This window comes from Patella vulgata, chromosome 5 (assembly GCF_932274485.2).
Source record: "Patella vulgata chromosome 5, xgPatVulg1.2, whole genome shotgun sequence".
NCBI lineage: Eukaryota > Metazoa > Mollusca > Gastropoda > Patellidae > Patella > Patella vulgata.
The window spans coordinates 7979988-8006097 of NC_065883.2; the positions used below are offsets into that span (position 1 = coordinate 7979988).

Genomic DNA, 26110 nt, shown 5'->3' on the forward strand with positions numbered 1-26110 from the left:
CCCATACCTGACCCTATGTCCTGTAGATTGTTGGACTTCAACAGAATGTTTTCTGTTCAAAATTCACCTCACTAGCATATGTGAGAAACCATATGTTAGTCTCAGAAATGACTTCTTTCTTTAAAGATACATTATGGAAGATTCGGTAACGAGTTGGCAGTTCTCACTATAATAGTTAAAAACTAGTTAATGTAAAGGCAATTTGGTGAAAATTTCATTCAAATTGATCCACTATGAACCGAGAACTAAGCAACTGAAATTCCCATAAGCCTCGGTCATCATTACTAAAGTCAGTACGATAAACAGCATAGTCTCGATTATCCATTTAATCATTTAATCGAGAAGGAAAGTTTTGCAGTAAATCGGCTTACAATCCACTAAAGATCGCAGGCTAGCACTGCCATCTAGAGTTGATTATGGTCTGGATAGGTTAATTAATGTCTAGTTAATAATTTAGATAAGATTTCAGGCCTAAAGAAAGACCTGAAATAGGCAGATTTAGCTCTTGCATAATGTATTTTTAACTTACCAGTCTGTTAACGGTTTAGCCGATAAATATCTCTGTGACTTATATGTACATCCTCTAGTGGTTTACCCAAAGTTCCGTGCGCCTCACGCCAAAAACTCTTCCAAATTCTAGTATAGTAAAGACAAATAAAAGGAAATTTTAAACTATAAAAAACAAAATAGGATCTGTGATTTAATCAGATTGGCTCTGTTCCTGCTTTGAGTCTAAAGACATACCTGTTTGAACTCTGTTATTAAATATTAGCATAAACTGTGGTGTCGTAACCCTTGAATAGGATGAGTCGGGCACTTCGAGCAGGCTTTCGGAATATATTGTTATAAATTCCATTCCTTTCAAAGATGAATTATAAATATTATAATATGATGTTTTTTTTATATTTTCAGTATATCAGAAGAATCAGGACATGATGTGTTTTCACAGAATGATGGGGTCAGTATTATCATGATTTATAGTAGACCTATTAAAACCGACGGGCCTTCAAATTTCCCCGGAGCTATTTCTTTAGTCTATTTCCCCATTTTGACTAACTAGGCTGGCAAGCTCATGTCGATGTTTCGCTACAAACAATCCTAGGGATTTATTTCTTCATAATTTAAGCAACGTTTCCACTTTAATTGGATTCAATCAAATTTAAAAAAGATCTATTAAAAGATTTTTTCCAACACTTATATGTGACGCTGGCTTGTTCATATCATCTACACAGAGATCGCTGAAAATGTTCAATTCTTCGTATCTTTGTATACTGAATGAATCTGAACTGTTTCCGGACTGGTATTTTTTCTAGGGATTCAACTTTTACAATATTGCAGTTGGTAAGGGATTCAAAATCCCTCAAATGACCTTCAGCTTCTTTTAATTTGTCAGTACATATATATAGAGTCAATACAGAAATGAAATGAAATGGGGTTTAACATCCTACTGTTCTGCTCCGACTGGGCTAATGAAGACGGACATATACCATACAGTGTGCTATGAGGGAAATTTGCCTGGACATCGGTGCTACAGCCTACTCTTATATCGAATTCCAACTGCTGAGGGATCTTTTATGTGCACGCCAATGTGTATATGGGACCTCGGTTTTTGCCCCATCCAAATGACTATACAGCTGTCCTTGTCGGGTCATCCGTCCTGCACCACTGACAATGGGAAACCACACCTGAAAATCCTGATGAACTTTCTCGACCTATACCAGGAGCGAACCTCCAGGATCTCCAGACCAGCGAGGCAGCATCTTACTCACTTAGCCACTGTTGTTCCACAGTCAATACAGAATGTTGTCTCTTTTTTCCAGTCTATTCTAGGAACTAATTTACCACAGGTTGTAGAGTTAAGTCAGAGTGAAGATAAATCGTCCAGACTGAAAGCAGCATTTCTTAGTTCTATCAGCGGAAACATGGTTGGTATTAAACAAATTGTCTTTGGGGCAGTTGTCCTGCTCCCAACGGAATCATATAGAAATGTCATGATGTTAATTCAGTTAAATACTTTTTAAAAGGCAGAGGTGTTTTAATGCCTATTTTTATTTCTTAAAAATGAAAAGGAAAGAAGTTTAATGTCAACACTCTACTTTGGACAGTTTAAGTCTTGCATATGTAGGGTACCCTACCATAAATAAATATCTCCAAATATCTCGACAATTACACCATAATATTTATATATATACCAATCCTTAAATCTGTTTGGCACATTTATAGTCCCTAAATAAACAGCCATGTTGTATTTAATAAGCTATGATCATTTAACCATCGATAAATAATAGACTGAATTAAAATCGTTCCGAGTGTCGTCCATAACAGTCAAGGGTACTTTTACATTCACACCAATGTGCAAATGGGTTCACCTCAGTTTTCGTCACCACTGCCCAACAACAGCAGCCTCTGACAAATTACAACTGGGCTTGAAAAATCCTTCAGTATCTTCTTGGCATATGCTAGTTGAGCTGCCCCATATGTGGACTGGATTCGTTCTAAACAAGAGTAGTCTTTCTGTAATTCTGTTTTTCATAATTAATGAATTGTTTTCCACAGCAACAAGCACAAGCCATATTAACAGATCTACTTCCTGCCGACACAGGAAGTGATGAAAGTAGAGGAAGTGAGGTGGATCAACTTGTTGTTGGTTTAAGTCGTGATGTCATAGATGATTATCCAGCTTCGGATCCAAGATGGGCCAAAAATCTCAGACATGGTAAATTTATCTCATTTTTAGGGAGAAGTCACCGGGGGGGGGGGGGGGGGGGGGTATTTTCTTTTTTGAATAATATGACAATTTTCATCTTATCCTAACCATAAAAATGTTTTTATATTTAAAATATATTTTTACATGATTATATATAAAATATATTTTTACATGTTTTTATATATTAAATATATTTTTGCATGTTTTTATATATTAAATATATTTTTCATATTTTTTATATATAAAATATATTATTACATGTTTTTATATTTATAAAAAAAAGTAAATTTAACTGTAGTCATTGTGTTCAAAGCTTAAATTCTTTGAACTTATAGTTTTATGCCATGTAAGTTCTTCAGCTGGTCAATTTCACTGTAGTTCAGACAAGAGGAAGAGCCACGCTGTCTAAGTGACTAAGACTCTGGCTCACTGGCCTGGAGGTCGTAGGTTCGCTCCCAGTGCTGAAAAAATTCATCAGGAATTTCCTGTGTGGTTTACCCGAGTCAGTGGTGCAGGACGAGGGCTTGACAAAGATAGTTGTCTAATCGTTCAAATGGGACAAAAATCATGGTCCTGTGTACACATTGGTGTGCACGTAAAAGGTCCCTTGGCAGTTGGAATTCGATATAAGAGTAGGTCGTAGCACTGCTGACTGGGCAAAATTTTCCCCGTAGCACACTATATGGCGTTTGTCCGTCTTTATTAGCTCAGTTGGAGCAGAACAGTAGGATGTTAAACCCTATTTCATTTCAATTCAAGACTGGTACGTGAAAGCAGGATTGAAAAGACAGGCCTTGATTTAACAACCAGTTTGAGGTCCATGCAATCCGATTAAAATACAGATCTATATGTCGATCTGACCGGTTATAGTGGAAGGTGGCGTCAGAGGAAATAATAGCGGCTTTTGACCCTATGACGTCAGACATTTGATTTATCAATTGGCGTCGATGTTTGAAGTGGGACATACCCGCAGTTCTGTGCACCTCAAGCCAATAACTTGCTGTAAAAAAACGTTTTATTGGCTAATCCCTCCCATCATCAAGAACTCAGGTTATATAACAACTCTTCCAGATCCTAGTGTAGTAAAGACAAGTAAAATGAAATTTTGACGTGTAGTAACTTTATTGTTAATTTTTAGGGGGGTTGGATGGCTGAATGGTTAGCGTGCGCGCGCTGTATCATAAAGTCTGTCATTGAGTCGACTGGCGTGGTTTCGAATCCCCGGTTGTACGTGACAAGGAGTAGGGTCGCCTCTCCAACCTCATGGGTTTTCTCCGGGTCCTCCGGTTTCCTCCCACTGCTAAAGACCCCTATGCACAACGAATTATTGAAATAAAATTAAACCATATGTTAGTCCTGAAATGACCTAGTTTGTGTCGAGTGGACGTTAAACCCCATTTCTCTCTCTGTTAATTTTGATTGTATTTTAGGGGAGATAACCGGTGGTTCAAGTTCACTGATTATAATACAACAATTAAAAGATAAAGAAAAAGCTCACAGTTATCTGATAGCATTCCTGAAAAAACTACATATATGGGAACGGGTAAGTTGTAATACTTTTCACAAACTTTATTATGTAAGGCAAGAGCTGAAAGTTATTCTTGAGCGGGTCTGCGATGTCAAGAGGCAACAGGTGAAAAATTGAGTCCATGAAGAATATATAACAAAAGTATAATTTTTTATGAAATTATTGGTATTCAGGCATTGAGTTTCAGCATGATATGTTAAAGGTCACGGAAAAGCTTCATAATTTTTTTAAAATGATGCAAGTATAGTACGAACCCAAATGTCAATATTACCTGCAACAGGTAAATTTCAACTTTGGTAATGGCGGAAATTACCAACGTTGAAATTTACCTTAGGCAGGTTACATTGACATTCGGGATCGTGCTGTACTTATGGAAAGGATATGTTGACATAATTACTTGCATTAATTACAGTTAACCCTATACATGATATATTTATTATTTACAGTTAACCCTAAACATGATTTATTTATTATTTATAGTTAACCCTAAACATGATATATTTATTATTTACAGTTAACCCAAAACATGATATATTTATTATTTACAGTTAACCCTAAACATGATATATTTATTATTTATCGTTATCCCTAAACATGATTTATTTATTATTTACAGTTAACCATTGTTCCAGAACATGGTAGTTATATGTCAACAACGTCTCTTCTGTGTGAACACGCTGAGAAATTAACAGCTGCCATCGCTCTTAGACAGCTACATAGCGAGTAAGTTAACAAACACTCCCTAAATGAACAGATTTGATTTGAGGACTGACAGATAATGTTAGAATCTTGATCTAGCTCAGAAGGGCTTCTCTCATAAAACTGATGAAAATATATCACTACCAAGAAAATTACCGGCAACTTGAATAGAGTTACTTCCCTTATGGCCATATCAAATTCGAAAAGGACAACGTAAAATAGAATGTTATCTCTTTAATCTTGTGATCTCTTATTTGATACACCTGTCTTGGTGACCATAAGATTAACATAAATTTATAGAGAGAGAGAGAGAGAGAGTAGAGAGAGAGAGAGAGGGCTTAATGTCCACTGGACAAAAACTATGTCATTTCGGGACTAACATTCAATTTTATTTCAACAATTAGCTTACTCGTAGGGGTCTTCAGCAGTGGGAGGAAACCGGAGAAAGCCATTGCTTTCATCTTTTTATTATAATGACTGCTTTTGGTGGTTGAGAAATATGTCTTTTGATTATCAATTTGATTACAAGCCTTAGATTTTGTAAAACAGAGTGGCTATTCTTACGACGAGTCTGAGCCAAGTTTAGAACAAATTCCAAAATGGCTGCCAATCTCCCCAACACCAGCTTTGAAAAAGGAGCAGTATTTTCAACATTTTCAGAACTGAAGGCAGCAATTAAGAGATGGTAAGGGTTAGGGTTAGAACTATTTTTACGACTATTCAGTTTTTAACTTCGCCGATGGAGGGCTGTGAAAGCATCGCCGTAACAATAGCCTGAGGACTATTTTTACGACTCGTCGTAACAATAGCCACTGCCTTTGTAAAAATACATTTCACTGCCCAATTTATGATCTGATTATCATGGAAAAATTAACCCACGTTTCTCTTTTAGTCATCATACAGATATTATAGATGAATGTATCGCCCATGTGTTTAAAATGAGGAGAGAGAGTATGGCTACTTTACCTGTTGGTCTTACACCTCAAGATGTCTTTTATAGACAGGTAGGTTTAAATGTTTATACTGTTGTTTAAATACAGGTAGGTTTATCACCCCAAGATGGCTTCTATAGACAGGTAGATTTTAATGGTAGTTGTCTTCAGTAATGCTACATGTTCTTAGTTTTTTTATATTTCTGTCCAACCTCATGAGTTTTCTCCGGGTCCTCCTGTCTCCTCCCACTGCTAAAGAACCCTACGCGCAAATGAAATATTGAAATAAAATTGAACCATAGGTTAGTCCCGAAATGACCTAGTTTGTGTCGTGGATGTTAAACTCTATCTCTCTCTCTGTCTCTCTCTCTCTCATATTTATTTGGAGCCATGGTGGCTCAGCGTGTAAGACGTTGGTTCACTAACTTGGATGTACCGTCTTCGTTCCCTGTGTTGACAGAGAAAGTTCATTGGAATTTTCCGGCGTTGTTCCCCCTGGTCATTGGTGCAGGATGGAGGGCCTGGCTAGGGACAACGTATAGTCCTTCGAATGGGATGAAAAACTGGGGTCCCGTGTACACATTTGCATGCACGTAAAAACAAACCTTTCACAGTTTAAATTCGATATAAGAGTAGTCTCCAGGGGTGGATCCAGGATTTTCAGAAAGGGGGGGAGCGTGGCTTTCTCGCGAGAATATATGGGGTAAAAAATTGTTCGCCACCGCAAAAAATAGTGGGGGGGGGGGCCCAAGTTTTGTGTTGATCAAGTTGATGTGAAACCCAGTTTCTCTCTTTTAAAATCGCAATGATTATTAAATGTTTGATTATATTATATTTAAGGTGTCTAAGATGATTTAATCCCCACGATTGTTAAATGGTTTATATTATATTGTTTTTAAGGTGTCTAAGATAGAAGATATAATAGAAGCTCTTGTGGAGCTTGAATCTGATACTTTAGAAAGAGAACAATCACCACATAAACGTGTTACTTTAATAACAGCCGTTAATGCTGTTATAGAGGTCAGAATTTATATTTTTATATCCACATGTCATGGTGGCTTAGACGTGTAGGACTGGTTTCGATACCAGCATTAGTCGATATACCTTGGAATTTGGGAGCCTTGCTTCCTCTTGTCATTGGTGCTGGACGAAGGGGCCTGGCAGCAGAGGTGGGAATTCGAGTCCGACTTAAAGCAGATCAATGACCCGAGGGTGCATAACTCTAACTTATCTTGTTTGCCATGAATTGCTGACTCATTTGATGAGGGGGGTTGGATGGCCAAATGGTTAGCACTTATATTTTTATATCCACATGTTATGTCGTGGGAGCCATGGTGGCTCAGTGTGTAGGACTGGGTGCGATACCAGAATTAGTTGAGATAGTACTGTAACCCAAGTATCATTTAATCTTGTGTATTTACCATTAATTTCTTTCAAATCATTGTTTAAAAACACCAAAAATCATTTAATTTGTACCTGTGTCCAGCAATTGTGCATAACTCTTACTTACCTTATTTGCTATGAATTGTGAACTCATTTGATGAACTGGGAACTTGAACGGGACGCAGGCTTTGTGAAGACTTGGGACTCGACTCGGATTCAAGGTGTGGCAACTTGTTCCGAACTCTGTCTGGCTTGTTAGCCTGGAGGTCGGGTGTTCGATCCCTGCATTGGCCGAGAAAGTTCATCCAGATTTTCCGGCTTGGTTCTCCCTTGTCAGTGATGCAGGACGAATGGCTAGACGTTCGGATGGGACAAAAAACTGAGGTTCCATGTACACATTGGTGTGTACGTAAAAGATCCCTTGACGGTTGGAATTCGATATAAGAGTAGGCCGTAGTGCCGCTGTCCGGGCAAAATTTCCCTCATAGCACACTGTATGGCGTATGCCCATCTTCATTAGCCCAGTTCGGAGCAGAATAGTAGGAGGAAGTTAAACCCCATTTCATTTCATTTCATAGGTAGATATAGGAATTTTCAAAGGGTGTGGTGGGGTCCATAGTTGGACCAGTTTGTGACATATTTCCATTTCAAAATTTGCGGTACAATGGTACAATATTTCTGACAAAGATGTAGGAATTTAGGACTTTTTGAAGCTTGTACCTTTTTATACACCCACATTGAAATGTGCGAACTTTCCTGTCATTAGAAGGGGGGTTGGATGGCTGAATGGTTAGCGTGTGCGCGCTGTATCATACAGTCTGTCATTGAGTCGACTGGCGTGGTTGCGAATCCCCGGTTGTACGTGGCAGGGAGCAGCTTCTAGTTATTTGAATGGGAAAATAACCCAAGGTCCTCCATGTAAAGAAAACCTTTGCAGCTGGAACTACAAGGAATCGCAGATTGTGCACATGAAGAAGACATTTAATCTCCATGGCATTTTTAAAAAAATGCAGTATTAAGGTTGGACCTAGACCTCACCCTGGGGGCTGATGAAATAGCTAGATATAACTCAATCATGTTCAAACTTACTAAAATACTTTATTCGTTAAAAGAACAATTGGATCAAAACCTTAGCACCATTCTACTCTAAAACTTGTGCAAATAAGAGACTGATAGTGTAATGTCGACCCTTCTGCATAAATTATGCAATTTAGGTAATTTGCATATTTTTGTAAAATATGTATTTTGATCTAATAAAGTATTGAACATGATTGAGTTTTTTTATAGACACCAGGCTTTGGTCTAACCTTAAAGCAGGTATAAATAACTGTTTGATTTTTTTACAGGGTATGTTAACATCGGCCTTACAGTATCGTCAATCTAAGGCTGAGACGTATACCTCACCCACTATGATAGGATTACAACAGGAATACATACCATGGACATCCACTGGTGGGGCTAGAGGATTACGTACTCTACTACTGAAACAGGTAACTTTGTCATGTTGATTAATGGGAGATTAGATAACGAGTTGGCAGTTCAGATGTATCGATTCTTGAATCCATCATGGGAAAAGAAATAAAATACAATTAAATTGGAGTTTAACGTTTTAGTTTACTATATGATTTGTTGAGATATTTTCTCATGCAGTCGGTGCATGCGTTCTAGCCCCAGGTTCCCATTTTTACTCGATTGTCACTATTTTTGGGTTTGACAGAATTCAATTCCGGAACGTTGTAAAGTTTGTAAAAATATAATAATCTCAGGTTTTCAGTTTCAACAATGGGCAAAAGAACACTTTAATGTGTGTCAATTGTATTACATTCTGATTAAAGCACAGATCCTATTTCATTTCAGTTTTATAGTTCAAACTTTTGTTTTACTTGTCTTTACTACACTAGGATCTGGAAGAGTTGTTATCATTGACGTGTTCTGAATGATGTGAGTGATTAGCCAATGAAACGATCTGTCATGGCGAGCTTTCGGCGTGTTTTTCACGGAACTGTGGGTAATCCACTAGTGACTTCAATGCTGATTGGTTAATCAAATGTCTGACGTCATAGGGTAAAAAACCGCTCGTATGACCTCTGGCACGAACTCCCACTACAACCGGTCAGATCTTTATGTAGTGTAGGCCATCGAAAGTATAAAAAAAACGAAACGAAATATAGATCTGTATTTTAATCAGATTGTTTGTATTATAGAAAATTGTTTGAACAAACATGGTGAGTTTCTATCATGAGTTATCTTCTCTTATCTAGATAAATCTAACATGAGTAATCTTCTCTTATCTAGATAAATCTAACGTGAGTTTTCTTATCTTGTCTAGATGAATCTAACATGAGTTATCTTCTCTTATCTAGATAAATCTAACATGAGTTATCTTCTCTTATCTAGATAAATCTAACTATGGGTGGCGCTGTACCTGAGATAAAGGATGATGATACAAGGATGGTTATATTTCAACAACTGTTAGTTTTATCAGATATTATACTAGATGGTTATAGTAATCAACTTGAGTCATTACGACGATCAGACGGACGAGAAGACGTATATCTTCTTCTAGATCAAAAATATCAACAGGAACGAACTAATCTCATCTCTCCTTTTGGTAAGAATACCATTATTTTGAGCGAGCTATATTCACGGTCAGAATGCAAAATGAAAAAATCCTTATTGAGTCGATTGTGGGTTTTCTCCGAGTCCTCCTGTTTCCTCCCACTGCCAAAAACACGTCAAGCAAATTAATTATTGAAATAAAATGAACCAAGTGGTGTGGTTTCGATTCCCAGCTTGTATGTGACAAGGAGTAATGTCGCCTGCCCAACCTCATGGGTATTCTCCGGGTCCTCCATTTCCTCCCACTGCTAAAGACCAATACTGCACGAACAAATTATTGAAGTAAAATTGAACCATGCGTTAGTCCCGAAAAGACCTAGTTTGTGTCGAGTGGACGTTCAACCCCATTCTCCCTCTCTCCCGTGTCATCTCCTTTAAACACCTGAAAAACTTGCATGAAACAGTAACTTGATCAATTATTTATTTCCTGGCAAACCTTTTAAAGGGGCATTATGGGAGATTAGATAAAGAGTTGACAGTTCTCGCTATAATAGTTATAAAATAGATAACGTAAAGAGAATATGCTGAAAATTTTAGTTAAATTTCTCCACTCTGAACCGAGATAATTTGAATTTTAGGCCTAGCATCGATCATCATAACTGAAGTCGGTACAATAAAAAACAAGTCTTGATTATCCATTTTAACATTTAATTATTTTTCAAAAAATGTATTCCAATCCGCTAAATATCGCAGACTAGCGATACTAAATGTCTAATTAATAGTTTAGATAACATTTCAGGCCTAATATCATTATTGCTGTTTATTATGAAGAATACGAAAGAGCGATGTCTTTTGCAGAGAAATATTACGATTTTGACTCGTTAATTTTAGTTAATTAATGTGTAATTAATAATTAAGATAACATTTCATCCCTAAAGAAAGACCTTCAATAGGCAGATTTTGCTCTTGTATAATGTTTGTTTAAAAATCATTATTGCAGTTGAGTATGAAGAATACGAAAGAGCGATGTCTTTTGCTGAGAAATATTACGATTTTGAATCGTTAATTTTGGTTTGTGAGAAGACTAATAATGACGAACGTCTGCAGAGATACGTTGATCAATTTTCTGAACAGGTACTTTCTTTAAATGGTTTCTATTTATGTGATGTTCGTAACACTCGATCATCCAAGTAATTTCTATTTCTATGTAAATTTAATCATTCTGTGGAATTATTGATGTCTCAACAGTTCGACTGAGTTATATAGTTTAGTTTATTACACGAAAGTAGATTTTGTATAGACTATATGTGATTGCTTTTATCAATCTGGGGATCCAGGGCAGTCATTGAGTCAAGTGGGGTGGTTTTGATCCCCAACTTCTACCTGACAGTGAGAGGGGTCGCTTTTCCAACCTCGTGGGTTTTTTCCTTGTCCGTCGGCTTTCTTCCACTACACCCAAGTGAATTATTGAAATACAATTGTACCATATATGGTAGTCGTGAAATGTTCTAGTTTGTATTGAGTGGATGTCAAACCCCATTTCTCTCACTGTTTATCTATGCTAATAAGGGAGTCCCAGTTCCGATTCCATTGTTGGCCTAGTTTCTCTTCTTCTTCTCCTGAGATGGGTTGGATGGCCGAATGGTTAGCATGTGCTCTTTTGATCATAAGGTCTGTCATTGAGTCAACTGGCGTTGGATCGATTCCCCGGTTGTACGTGACAAGGAGTAGGGTCACCTGCCCAACCTCGTGGATTGTCTCCAGGTACTTCGGTTTCCTCCCACTGCTAAAGACCCCTACACACAAGCAAATTATTGAAATAAAATTTAACCAGATGTTAGTCCTGAAATGACCTAGTTTGTGTTGAGTGGACGTTAAACCTCATCCCTCTCTTTTTTCTGATTCTAATTATTTATTTATTATTATTCAGGGTTTTTCCAACTTTCTGTTTGATTGGTATATGAAACATGGTAAGTCACGTCTCTTTCCTTTAAAATTGTAACTTAATTCAAATCATCCTTTTTATATTTTATGATGTCATGTTAGGATACTTTATGCTTCAAAATGTTTTTTTAAAATTCAAATAACTCAATTCGAATTCTGCTTTTTATACTTTTTTTAAATACACAAACAGAGTAAAGTTTGTATATTTTTGTGTAGCAGTATTTTGAGGTTTGACTGTGAAGGAGATTTATCTTTAGGTTTTTAAGTTTATGTTTAATATTTTACCCATTACTGCAGTAGATTATAGATACATTCATTAGTGCTGTACAATTAATAACATATATGATTTATTATATGCATAAAGTATTCAGTACAAATTAATCAATCAGCTTTAAACTGGACACAAGTACAAATTAGATGATTTTGGGTGATTTTAAATGATTTTTACCAGTTTTTAAACAAAGATTTGATATTAAATGAATGTGAAAGAAATTAGTGTTAGATACACAAGATTAAATGATATCCAGGTTACAGTGGAAGGACCTAGCTGCCAATAGTTTTCGAACAAATAAGGCCAAGCTGTTTGAAGGTGGTTCAAATATCAGTTGGGATTAATTTAAATCAATCGAGTACTGGAGAGAATGATTTTAATAATATATTTACAATCAGGGCTGCCGACAACCAGTATCGTAGCGCAATTTGCGATACATATTTTGTCCGTTGCTAACCAAGATTTTAATAATATCATTTACAATATGTCTTCCATTTATCAGGTCGTAGAGGTCGTCTTCTATCACAACCTGTCGGAGATTCAAGAGAATTGGGTCAGTTTTTAGAATCGGAGAATAATAAATATCTCAGCTGGTTACATGATATAAATAATCAGAACTTCACACAGGTAAAAAAAATAATATTTGGTATAATATTGTTGTCTGTTCAATCAGATTAAAATACCCATCTATATTTTGTTTTGTTTTTTTTATACTTTCGATGACCAGTTGTAGTGGGAGGTTGCGTCAGGGGTCAAACAAGCGGCTTTTGACCCTATGACGTCAGACATTTGATTATCGGCGTTGATGTTTCTAGTAGAATACCCACAGTTAGGTGCACTTCATGCCAAAATCTTGTTGTAACAGACCGCTTCATTGGCTAATCCCTCACAACATCCAGAATACGGGTTATATAACAACTCGTCCAGCTCCTAGTATAGTAAAGACAAGTAAAAAGAAATTTTGAATTATAAAAAACCGAAATAGGATCTGTGTTTTAATCAGATTAGTTTCAGTGTTGATGTAGCAAAATTCATCGGGGCCTGAAGTAAGGTTCATGTTTCAGTCTGTAGGGTGGGTGTGGTCCAGTGGTCTGATGCATGCACTTTAGATCATAAGGTTTGTCATTGAGTCAAGTGGTGTCGTTAAAGACCCTAACCCCAAGTGGATTATTTACTTGTTCATACCAGGGGGGTTGGATGGCCGAATGGTTAGCATGTGCATGCTGTATCATAAGACCTGTCATTGAGTCATCTGGCGTGGTTTCGAATCCCCGGTTGTACGTGACATGGAGTAGGGTCGCCTGTCCAACCTCGTGGGTTTTCTCCGGGTCCTCCAGTTTCCTCCCACTGCTAAAGACCCCTACGCGCAAGCGAATTATTGAAATAAAATTAAACCACACGTTAGTCCCGAAATGACTTAGTTTGTGTCGAGTGGACGTTAAACCCCATTTCTCTCTCTCTCTCTCTCACTTGTTCATACCAGTTTATGTATTTAGGATAGTTATATTATAAATTGGACATGCAGCGTTTTGATGATTATACATGACTTGTGCTTGATAGAGATGAGAGTATCATCAACGAAACATTGCATGTTAATAAACCAGTAATTGTTATTCCATAAATAGTGTTAGTTTTATATTGTTATTCCATAAATAGTGTTAGTTTTATATTGTTCAATTAATAAAGGCCACTTAAAGAAGATATCATATTTGATTTTCATACGTATTTTTTACAGGCTCATGTAACACTACTTGATCTAGCTAAAGTTGAAACAACATTTTTGTCGAAGAAAAAGGTGAATATAGAAATTCATTTACTTTTATAATTAATTTTGAATTTTATTTTTAAGTTTTGATGACATAGTATAGGCTTTCTTATGGACTTGCCAAATCGATTTGAATTTAGTGGAGATGTCATGTGACAGTATAGTCGATTTCAAAGTACTTTGGCGAGTTCGTTAAATGCTCCGATTAGCTGTAAACAATTGTTGTGGCTGGACACAGTTGAAAAAAACGTGATCACCCGATCAAATCGTCAAATCGCACCCTGAAGTGATTGTGCGATTTGATGTAATCGCTTCGGAAATTGGTGTCGATAAATTTGTTGATTAGGGTAACCAATTTGAATTAGACGGACCTTAAAGATGAAAATTTGATTGAATGCAAATCACTTTGACTAATCAGTGGTCGATAAAAACGCCTTTTATATTTCTTCGACATTTATATGATTTATGGATTATATACTAGATTATTATTTACTGTATTTGATCTCTTTCTTCCAGACACTTCTAAGTATTAGTAAATTAACTGCACTAGCCTCTGACAACAAGTCACCTGATATGCAGGAAAGATTACATGGTAAGTAGACATGTAACATACACACAGACCACATGTAAATGTGAAACTTGAAAAAATAAATGTGAAACTTGATAAAGTAACGAGGTCCTGTTTGACATTGACGTGCACCTAAAAGATACCTTGGCAGTTGGAATTTGATATGAAAGTAGGCCATGGTGCCACTGCCAAGGCAAAATTTCCCTCATAGTACACTGTATGGCATATGCCCGTCTTCATTAGCCCAGCATAGGAGCAGAACAGTAGGATGTTAAACCCCATTTCATTTCATTTTCTACATTCTGCATGCAGAACTGGATATTTTCCGATAGGGACTTGAAAATATCTTTTGATTCTATTATTGTCCTATGCATTTTACTGATAATATTCTGACGTGGTTCAATTAGATAAACAGTTGTGAATGATTTATATTGGTAGGAAATGGTTTGTTGTATCATAACAAGCTCATAGAAGCTCGTTAGTACTCATTAGTAACGGAATATTGATTCTCATTCTAATCAGCGAATAAATATTACATGTAACACAATAATAACGACGGCAAGTTAAAAAAAAAAAAAATGTTTTTATAGCTATTAAAGGAGATAAAACATCAAATTTAATATTTTCCATAATATAAAAATTTTTTAAAAAAATGATTTAGAATTCAATATTTGATCATTACAATCAATATTAATGTTGTTATCTTTCCATGAAAATATGGGATCTTAATATCCAATATTTAAGACACAATGAACATTTCATAATGAATACACGAGGAGTATTGTATGGTTTCAATCGCCATTTGTAATGAACTAAGAAATCCATATCTTACAAGAAAATGTGGAAGCAATTAGTAATAATAAGAATAAAAAACGTGTAGAATGGACTGAGCAGGCATAAGCAACTGTTGTTCAAGCATTCTATCGAACATAGTTGATTAGAAATTACAAAAATATTTTTAAAAATAGAAAATAAATCACTTATATGCATTCAAATTACGTTAATATGTGTTTAAGAGTTTCATCGCTTTAAGGGTTCCAAAGACTAGCGGTTGTACATGACAAGGAGTAGGGTTCCCTGTCCAACCTCATGGGTTTTATCCGGGTCCTCCTGTTACTTTCCACTGCTAAAGACCCCTACGCGGAAGTGGACATTAAACTCCATTTCCTTCTTTCCAGAGAATAGAGCCCTATGCCCTTTAACGGAGAGTACAAAGTGCAAACATAAAAAAATCAATTTAGATGATGGTAAAAGAAGTCGATAGACCGAAAAATAATATTTCCTGTGTGTCTTGAAATATTTATAATATAGTTTAATTAACATGTTTACTTTTTTGCTAATTATTTCAAATCAGTTATAATTTTTGATTAATAAAAAAACCAATGAAAATTGATGTATAAAGCAAGTAATTGGTTTTATTACATAAATAATTTATTGAATTTCTGATGGAAAAAACAAATGAGACCTATGCATGTTTTTGAAAGAAATTAAGGTTAATGGCTTCATTAAGAGAGAAAGAGAGGAGAAGAGAGAAAGAAAGAGAGAGAGTGTGTTTAACATTCACTGGACATAAACTAGGTCATTTCGGGACTGACATGGTTCAATTTTATTTCAATAATTCACTTATGTGTAAAGGTCTTTAGCAGTGGGATGAAACCGGAAGACCCTGAAAAAACACACGAGGTTAGACAGGCGACCCTACTCCTTGTCACATACAACAAGGGAATCGAAATCCAGGCAGTTGACACAATTAGAGACCTTATGATACAACATGCATGTGGTTAACATTCGGCCATGCCCCCCACCCCACCCCCAACCCCCATTAAAAAGCAAACGAAATTGAGGTTAATGCCATAATGATTCATTGTGTAAGATTTAGATAAAGAACTGGACGTTCTTGCTACATGTATAATATTTCAAAAATAGATAATGAAAAATGAATATATTGAAAATTTTATTCAAGTTACTTTATTCTGAGCAAAGTTATGAGTGTTTTAAGATGTAGCGTTGATTGTTTATTATCGTTACAACGGTACTTATTCATTTTATCATTAAATTTTGAAATCTTGCGAGTAGCTCGCTAGCCTGGAGGTCAGGTGTTTGATCCCTGCATTGGCCGAGAAAGTTCATCCAGATTTTCCAGTGTGGTTTCCCCTTGTCAGTGATGCAGGAGGGAGGGCCTGACAAGGAAAGCTGCCTAGTCGTTTGGATGGGACGAAAAATCGAGGTCCCGTGTACACATTGGTGTGCACGTAAAAGATCCCTTGGCAGTTGGAATTCGAAATATAAGAGTAGGCATAGTGACACTGCCTGGCAAAATTTCCCTAATAGCACACTGTATGGCTTATGACTGTCTTCATTAGCCCAGTTTAGGAGCTGAACCGTAGGAGGAAGTTAAACCCCATTTCATTTCATTTCACAGGTAGATATAGGAATTTTCAAAGGGTGTGGTGGGGTCCATAGTTGGACCAGTTCGTGACATATTTGTCCCCCGCCTTTCGAAGAAAGCAGGGGACTATTAAAATGGGTTCGTCCGTCTGTCTGTCCGTCACACTTTTTGGGACACAATAACTCTCTTCCTAATTGAGCTAGAATGTTCAAACTTGGTGTATGTGTTTATTAGGTCAATGCCTTGATGGAGTTCGAAGATGAGCATTTTCCGCTTAGGGTAAGCAGAGATAAGCAATTTGATTGGTTGATGCTTTGGGACACGATAACTCTCTTCCTAATTGGGCTAGAATGTTCAAACTTGGTGTATGTGTTGATTAGGTCAATGCCTTGATGGAGTTCGAAGATGAGCATTTTCCGCTTAGGGTAAGCAGAGATAAGCAATTTGATTGGTTGATGCTTTGGGACACGATAACTTTTAATTGAGCTAGAATGTTCAAACTTGGTGTATGTGTTGATTAGGTCAATGCCTTGATGGAGTTCGAAGATGAGCATTTTCCGCTTAGGGTAGGCAGAGATAAGCAATTTGATTGGTTGATGCTTTGGGACACGATAACTTTTAATTGAGCTAGAATGTTCAAACTTGGTGTATGTGTTTATTAGGTCAATGCCTTGATGGAGTTCGAAGATGAGCATTTTCCGCTTAGGGTAAGCAGAGATAAGCAATTTGATTGGTTGATACTTTGGGGCACGATAACTCTCTTCCTAATTGAGCTAGAATGTTCAAACTTGGTGTATGTGTTGATTAGGTCAATGCCTTGATGGAGTTCGAAGATGAGCATTTTCCGCTTAGGGTAAGCAGAGATAAGCAATTTGATTGGTTGATGCTTTGGGACACGATAACTTTAGTTCTAATTAAGTGAGATTGATGAAACTTGGTGTATAGTTTCATTACATCAATACCTTGACTAAGTTCGATAATGAGCATTTTCTGCTCAGGGTAAGCAGAGCGATACGCAATTTGATTGGTCGAGACTTTGGAAAACAATAACTCTCCTACTTTGATTGTTAGACTATAAGTAAAGATATACTGTTTGATTGTTCAATACTTTGTAAAAGATAATTTGTGATAAATTTATATGTGTCCTCTAATTATTTTCCTATTTCGGCGGGGAACATCAGCCTCACTGTTGGCTTGTTCTATTTCAAATTTGCGGTACAATATTTCTTACAAAGATGTAGGAATTTAGGACTTTTTGAAGCTTGATACCTTTTTTTACGCCCACATTGAAATGTGCGAACTTTCTGATAATTTCATTTGAAACTAATCTGATTAAAATACAGATCTATATTTCGTTTCTTTTTTTTTTTTGTACTTTCGATGGCCTACACTACAAGTTGTTGTGGAAGGTCGCGGCAGAGGTCATACGAGCAGCTTTTGACCCTATGACGTCAGACGTTTGATGAACCAATGTTTCTAGTGGGTTACCCAGATTTCTGTGCACCTGAAGCTAAAAACTCGCCGTAACAGACCATTTCATTGGCTAATCCCTCACATCATCCAGAACGAGGGTTTTATAACAACTCTTCCAGATCCTAGTGTAGTAAAGACAAGTGAAACAAAATTTTGAACTATAAAAAACGAAACGGAATAGGATCTGTGTTTTGATTAGATTGATTAGGATCAGGTAACACAAACAACGACCATAAATAAAATATATTTCCGTTCATTAGAAACAGCAACACCTCTTGACTAAGTGAAAATGATGTATTTGATATTATATTTTAAATGATATTATATTTCAGATATAAATGATGAATTAGATTTGATATTACATCAAGAACAGTTACCACTAGATGCCGTTCAGGTTAGACTTCTTGTATTAAATTGAGAGTCGCAGTAGGTAAGATGTTGGCTGGCTAACCTGGAGGTGCCGTGATCGGTCCCGGTGTTAGCCAAGAAAGTTCATAGGGATTTTCAGGCGTGTTCCCCCTTGTTGATGGTGTTGGAGGGGAGGGCCTGTCAAGGGATAACATATAGTCGTTCGACATGCCCTATCGCTTCTAACCGAAGAAAAAAAAAACACTGAAAGAAGACACATGTTGACATGGATAAAGGGGGAGGGGGTCACAGTGGCTAAGTGGGTAAGACGCTGGCTCGCTAGCCTGGAGGTCGGGTGTTCGATTTCTGCATTGACCGAGAAAGTTCATCCAGATTTTCCGGCATGGTTCCCCCTTAATTGTCAGTAATGCTGGTCGGAGGGTCGACAAGGACAATTGTCTAGTCGTTCGGATGGAATTAAAAACCGAGGTCCTGTGTACACGTTGACATGCATGTAAAAGAACCCATGACAGTTGGAATTAAAAATAAAAGTAGGCTGTAGTGCCGCTGTCCGGGTAAAATTTCCTTCATATATATAACATCCTTCATGGAGCAGAAAAGTAGGACGACGTCAAACCCCATTTCATTTGTATTGAATCAGATCATTCTGTTATAAGTGAATTACCATTGTTTTGTTAAATTCATATATAATTGCACTGGCTCGCTAACCAGGAGGGCCCATATTCAATCCTGCTGTCCGAGGAAAGTTACTCCACATTTTCTATCGGGTTTTCCCTTGTCATTTTTGCTGAACAAAGAGTGTCAGGCTTCTAGGACAAAAAATACAAATGCTGTGTATACCATTAAAAATCTCCTGGCAGTTAAAATTGAAATAAAAGTAGGTCATAGCGTAGCTGCCTGGGCAAAATCTTCCTAATAAATCATTCCATGGTGGTGGCCCGTCTTCATTAACCCAGATGATGCAGCAAAGTAACGTAGAACGTTAATCCCCATTTCATTATTCCCCATGGTATTTTGTTGTGTATACTTTTTTGTACTTGTGTATACTTTTTTGTACTTGTGTGTACGTTTTCCCATGATACTTGTTTTGTATACTTTTTGGTACTTGTGTATATTTTGTACCCATATATTACCCTACCAGCTTGGTTATTTTATTTTATTTCTTTTTTTTTTCAGAATTTAGGAATGAATGTTGCCAACATGAGTGTTATGACGCCACAAGAAATAGCTGAGGTAGACTTAAAGTTCTTAAAATTAAATCCTATAAATAAGCCGTGTTTGGGAAAAACCCAGCCATATAAGTTGACCTATCCAGCGTTAATTGTTATTAATGATTACTCAAAAAAAAATATTTTAATACATTATTTAATCCCCCACCCCCCCACACACACACACACTTTTGTTTACAATAATTTCAGCTTTGTACCCAGATCAAAGTGGGATATTGATAATGGTTAAACCCACATCGTTTTTATACGCCACTTTGAAATGTTGTATATTGTCATCGCTCCTGTCCGTCAGTCCAGCATCCACAATTACTTTTGGATGCTCTAGAGGCAAAAGTTAATATTCGATTAACTTTAAATTTATACACAGCAGTGTTTAAGGTCATGAGACGAAGAAGCCTCACTGTTGATCACTGTTCAAAAATTAATCATTATACATCATTAATCAATTAGGTTGTTTATTTTTTAACAATGATTGAGAAATTAAACACTTGTAAATTGGACACTCATTATCAAAATTGACTGGTCAGCTTTAAACTGGACAGAAGTACAAATTAAACAATTTATGGTGATTTAAAACAGTTTTTTACGAATTTTTAAACAAACATTTGATATTGAATGAATGTGAAAGAAATTTGTGCTAGATACACAAGATTAAACGATACCTGGGTTACAGTGTTATTAGCCCAGGGGGTGCAGAAATGTAGGATGCTGAACCCTACTTCATTTTTATTTACATATAAAAGTGAACTGACAGCAATATGGTTACATTGACAGCGTAGAGATCTCTCTCAAATACAAAATCGAGTAAGTTTTGCGGGTTGCCATTAAGACTAAGTGGTTGTTATAAGTTTTATGCTTTTTCATCCAGTTCACCGAATGTTGCAATATGAAATTTTTTTATTGTTTTGAAGTTTGAACTCACATTTGTATTTTTTTTTTTTAATTAAAAATAAAATGTTAGTTTCCAATGTCAGTTTGTGCTGTCATATAGAAAGAAATGATAAGGCCATACAAGCAAAATTTTCTGGTTTTCAGACAATCCTTACCAAAAATCTTATGAGGGAGATTTTTTTTTTATTTTTGTGTTTTTATTTTGTCAAAGGATCACTACTGGGCTAAATGACTTTTATATGCATCAAATTGTTGTTTATAGGAATGTATGATTATCCAGTATTATTCATTATTGTCAGTAACATTTATCTGGTGACTTGATAAATGAGCCTACATGTATGCATTCATTCAGATTTATTTATAGATTTACTTCCTGTTACTGGTGGGTGATGGGTGGGGATGGGGGGGGGTGAGGTGGATGGCCGAATGGTTAGCACGTGCGAGCTGTATCATAAGGTCTGTCAAGGAATCAACTGGTGTGTATTCCATTCCCTGGTTGTACGTGACAAGGAGTAGGGTCGCCTGTCCAACCTCACGAGTTTTCTCTGGGTCCTACGGTTTCCACCCACTGCTAAAGACGTCTACACTCAAGTTAATTATTGAAATAAAATTGAACCATGTGTTGGTCACGAAATGACCTAGTTTGTGTCGAGTGGACTTTAAAACACCATTTTGCTCTCGCTAGAAGCTAGATTATCTGAAAACCAGGATATTTTCTTTATGTTACCTTAGCCTTAGTTTGATATTTTACCTGGAGTGTATGTTACAAATCAATTATTTTTGTTGACATTTACTGGAAAGTAATGATATTTTAGAATTAAATGTAGATGGTTTTATTATTAATGAGTGTATTTTTTCAGCTTTATGTGGGGGGATATGAATGTAGTGGCAACACAATATGATTTTAAAATGTTGATTGTTTAATTATTAATGAGTGTATTTTTTTCAGCTTTATGTGGGGGATATGAATGTAGTGGCAACAGAATATGATTTTAAAATGGCTTTGGATTTGTTGAGTTATATTGTAAGTTTTATTTATATACAGTTTGGAGATTGGGTTGGGTGGTCGAGTGTTGTAATGCATGCCCTTTAGATCATTAGGTCTGTCATTGGGTCAAGTGGCTTGGGTTTGATCCCAAGCTTGTATATGACCAGGGAAACTGTTGCCTGCCTACCCTTGTGGCTTTTTCCCTTGGATCCTCCGGTTTCCTCCCACTCCTGAATAACCCAATGCACAATCAAATTATTGAAATAAAATTGAACCATAATGTTAGTCCTGAAATGACCTAGTTTGTGTCGAGTGGACGTTAAACACTGTAACCTGGGTATCATTTAATCTTGTGTATCTAGCACATTCATTTAATATCAAATCTTTGTTTAAAAATTCGGAAAAATCATTTAAAATCACCCAAAATCATCTGATTTGTACATGTGTCCAGTTTTAAGCTAATTAATTTTGATAATGACTGCGTTTAATTTCTCGATCACTTTTAAAAAATAAACAACCCAATTGATTAATGATGTATAATGATTAATTTTTGAACAGTGGTCAGGAAATTAAATACTTGTAAATTGTACACTCATTATCAAAATTAATCAGTCAGCTTTAAACTAGACACAAGTCCAAATTAGATTATTTGAGGTGATTTTAAATGATTTTTACACATTTTTAAACAAAGATTTGATATTAAATGAATGTGAAAGAAATTAGTGCTAGATACACAAGATTAAATGATACCTGGGATACAGTGTGTGTGTGTGCCAGAACAAGCCTCAAACGATTGGTAAACTCAAGGCAGCACTCACAGTAAAAATCAGGGAAATCCCCAAAGAGGGATGTGTTCAAGTAATTGAAAATTGTGCGTGGAGGCCATTTGGAGCATATTTTGCAAAGCAACCGAGATAACTGAATCCTTGAGGAATGATCATACACAGATTGAAAATTAAGTCCAGTAAATTTCTGGAATTTTCTTGAAATATACTAAACCTTTGTAGGATTTAATATAAATTTTATGGATTCTGGGTTTTTTGGGGGGTCACCCTGTATCTTACATATATTGTAATTATTATTTGTATGCAGTACTTACATAACAAGTCTAGTCGTTTGGATGGGATGAAAAACCGAGGTCCCGTGTACACATTGGTGTGCACGTAAAAGATCCATTGACAGATGGAATTCGATATAAGAGTAGGCTGTAGTGCCGTTGTCCGGGCAAAATTTATCTCATAGCACACTGTATGGTGTATGCCTGTTCGGAGCAGAACAGTAGAACGTTAAACCCCATTTCATTTCATTGCATCATCAGCTGTACATTATGTTTAGTTTATGTTTAGGACTTTTATCATACCTGTTTACTTTTATTTTTAACGCAATTTTTTCCGTAAGGCACCACAGAGAATTCAAATTCTTTGAATGTATAGAAAATGATTATTATTATTTTAATTATTTGTTGTGTATCTCAGATCTGTGTTTTATATTTTAGGATGACCCAGAAGTAGATAAAAATGAATTACGTTTGCATATTTGGAGTAGAGCTGTATTACGAGACAGGTTTGAACATTTTAATATGAGAGAGGGAGAGAGAGGGAGAGAGAGAGAGGGAGAGAGAGCCCAAACCTCCAGTTTAGTGAGCAAGGACTTATTCACTTAGCCACCGTGGATCCTCCTCATTATCCTTTGAAACTTTGCATACTTATTCCTTATATACCCTAAGGATGATCCCTATTGATTTTGGTAAATTAACGCCCTCCCCCCCCTTCGAATCCCACTCCAACCCCCACTCCCTATAGGCCGCAATTTTTAATGGATCGCTTCCAAAACTTTTCATACTTATTCCTTATACCCTAGGGATGACCTCTTTTAATTTTGGTGCATGTCCAACCCCATGTTAGTGTCTGTGAAACTTTGCATACCTATTCCTTTTACCCTAAGAATGTTTTTGGCGAATCGTATGCATGCCACAATTCTGACCCCCTCCAACCAATGATCTGTATGAAATTGTCTTGTAAATACCCCCAATTACCAACAAAAGAATAAATATGTGACAACCCTTATCGACTGCTCAGAGAATTTAGCTGCTGTGGGTGTGTGTTTCGTTGACTCTCAACCCATCTTTAACTTTATATTGTTTTTAAATTTGGTATGAAGCACTGGGATTATAGGAGGATGAACCCTATGGATATTCAGCCTTCTGTCTCAGAGTTATTCCCCTTTTCTGAAAACCCTGTGAACTCGATAGAGGGTATAGTTTTTAACTGATTCCTTTCAAATTTGGTGGAAAGCATAGGGATCATGATAGCATGAACCTATTGATATACAGCTATCTTTCATAGTCTGTTCCAGAGTTAGGACTCCCCTTTGCCAAAAAACTATAAAACCTATGCCGAAATATCAAATTAGGTATTCATCTAAGTTTTCCTTTCAAATAAGCTGGTGTATTTCCAGGCTTTGCATGGCTATCAAAGAGTGTTTCCCCCAAGAAGAGAAAGAATTTAGCATCCACTTGACACAAACTAGGTCATTTCGGGACTAACATGGATCCATTTTATTTCAATAATTCGCTTGCACGTAGGGGTCTTTAGCAGTGGGAGGAAACCGGAGGACCGGAGAAAACCCACGAGATTGGACAGGCGACCCTACTCCTTGTCTTGTACAACCGGAGAATCAAAACTACGCCAGTTGACACAAAGACAGACGTAATGATACAATGCGCATTAAGACGTTTGATGTATTTGTAGGTAAAAATTATTTCCTAGTGTAAATGGGTATTAAAATGAGTAAAAGACTCAATTCCGCCCAAAGCAGTAACGTCTTATGTAAACAATGTACGCGTCATTTAGCCAATGATTGATGCCGCGTGATGAGACATCATGTGTTGAAGGTAGTCATCTTTTACAGAAGACTTTCTTAATCCTATGTGAAACAGATTGCTATTAAGAGTGACTTGTTTGTCTCTTTTCAAACAACTTTAACAATACCAATATCTTTGATCATTAAGGTACCTGCTTTTAGTTGTATAAATGTCTCCTGCTGACAAACTTGAAAGCTTGAATTTTAGTCAGGTAAATCTACTAAGTTGGAAATCCCTGATTCTTAAGAGATTGTAATTAACCTGAGCAACATCAAAGACAGTCAACGCTAATAATCTGGGATGTATAGCTTTAATTAAGACAACCATAGTAGTGATAAATAAACACCAGTAACTATTGTTTAACACTTGATCAGTGAAGATTGTATCATAAAACCGAAAATATTTTAAACATACATTATGCAAGAGGTAAATCTGTCTATTGCAAGTCTTTCTTTAGGCCTGAAACGTTATTTAAATTATTAGACATTAAACATACATTATGCAAGAGCTATATATGCCTATTACAGATCTTTCTTTAGGCCTGAAATGTTATATAAATTATTAATTAGACATTTATTAACATGAACTCTCGATGCCATCTGATGGGTCCGATTTTCACTGGATTTGATGATAAAATGCAAAACCCCAACCCCCAGGGATAGAGCCACACCCAATGTTTGTGTTTATCGTATACATGCCACAATTCTGATTGGATTATCTTGTAACTTGGTAAGCTTGGACGGCAACTATTCATTTTGGTGCCTGAACCCGCCCTTCCCTCCCAAGCGGTGCCACACCCACCAATTGTTAATATTTTGTCTGTAAATAATCTACAATATACAGGTCACGATTCTATGGAATACAATTGCTGCTTATTACTGAGCGACGTTTCGACTAGGCTATTCTAGAATTGTGACCTGTATACTCTAGTTCAATTACTAAATGGGTGGTTGAATGGCCGAATGGTTAGCACGTGCGTGCTGTATCATAAAGTCTGTCATTGGGGCAACTGGTGGGGTTTCGAATCCCCGGTTGTACGTGACAAGGAGTAGGGTTGCCTGTCAAACCTCGTGGGTTTTCTCCGGGTCCTCCGGTTTCCTCCCACTGCTAAAGACCTCTAGGCGCAAGTGAATTATTGAAATAAAAAAAAATAAACCGTATGTTAGTCTCGAAATGACCTAGTTTGTGTCAAGTGGCCATTATACCCCATCTCTCTCTCTCTCTCTCTCTCTCTCTCTCAATTACTAAATGCCATTGAAACAGTTTAAATAATCCACAAGTTGCTATTATTAACTGATTAGGATCCAATTTAGAATGATCCATCATAGGGTTGTATCTATTTATATTGGTCCAGGTCAAACCCCCAGGGGCAGAGCCACGCCCAATTCTTGTGGGGTTTTTTTTTGTCTATTGGCTGGAATTCTGAATGGATCATCTTGGAACTTTGCATATTTATTTTTTTCAATCCTTATACTGTAAGGGTAGCAACCATTTATTTTGGTACATGTCCTGATCCCCCAGGGGTGGTGTCACACCCACTTTTTAGTCTGTA

The 26110-nt window shown here is 36.6% G+C and overlaps 1 protein-coding gene across 1 annotated transcript in view; it reads left to right on the forward strand.

Annotated features, from left to right (window-relative positions):
* The first annotated feature begins 929 nt into the window (after positions 1-929).
* Positions 930-26110, forward strand: part of LOC126822427 (nuclear pore complex protein Nup133) — a 28757-nt gene continuing 3576 nt past the window's right edge. The window contains exons 1-18 of the mRNA XM_056101307.1: positions 930-958; positions 1821-1925; positions 2557-2716; positions 4138-4250; positions 4852-4958; positions 5827-5938; positions 6767-6886; positions 8596-8739; positions 9647-9860; positions 10809-10942; positions 11739-11778; positions 12526-12650; positions 13759-13818; positions 14305-14380; positions 18551-18612; positions 19764-19820; positions 21657-21731; positions 23191-23258. Coding sequence (XP_055957282.1) covers positions 1923-1925; positions 2557-2716; positions 4138-4250; positions 4852-4958; positions 5827-5938; positions 6767-6886; positions 8596-8739; positions 9647-9860; positions 10809-10942; positions 11739-11778; positions 12526-12650; positions 13759-13818; positions 14305-14380; positions 18551-18612; positions 19764-19820; positions 21657-21731; positions 23191-23258 — 1670 coding nt within the window. The 5' untranslated portion in view covers positions 930-958; positions 1821-1922. The remainder of the gene's footprint in view (positions 959-1820; positions 1926-2556; positions 2717-4137; positions 4251-4851; positions 4959-5826; positions 5939-6766; positions 6887-8595; positions 8740-9646; positions 9861-10808; positions 10943-11738; positions 11779-12525; positions 12651-13758; positions 13819-14304; positions 14381-18550; positions 18613-19763; positions 19821-21656; positions 21732-23190; positions 23259-26110) is intronic.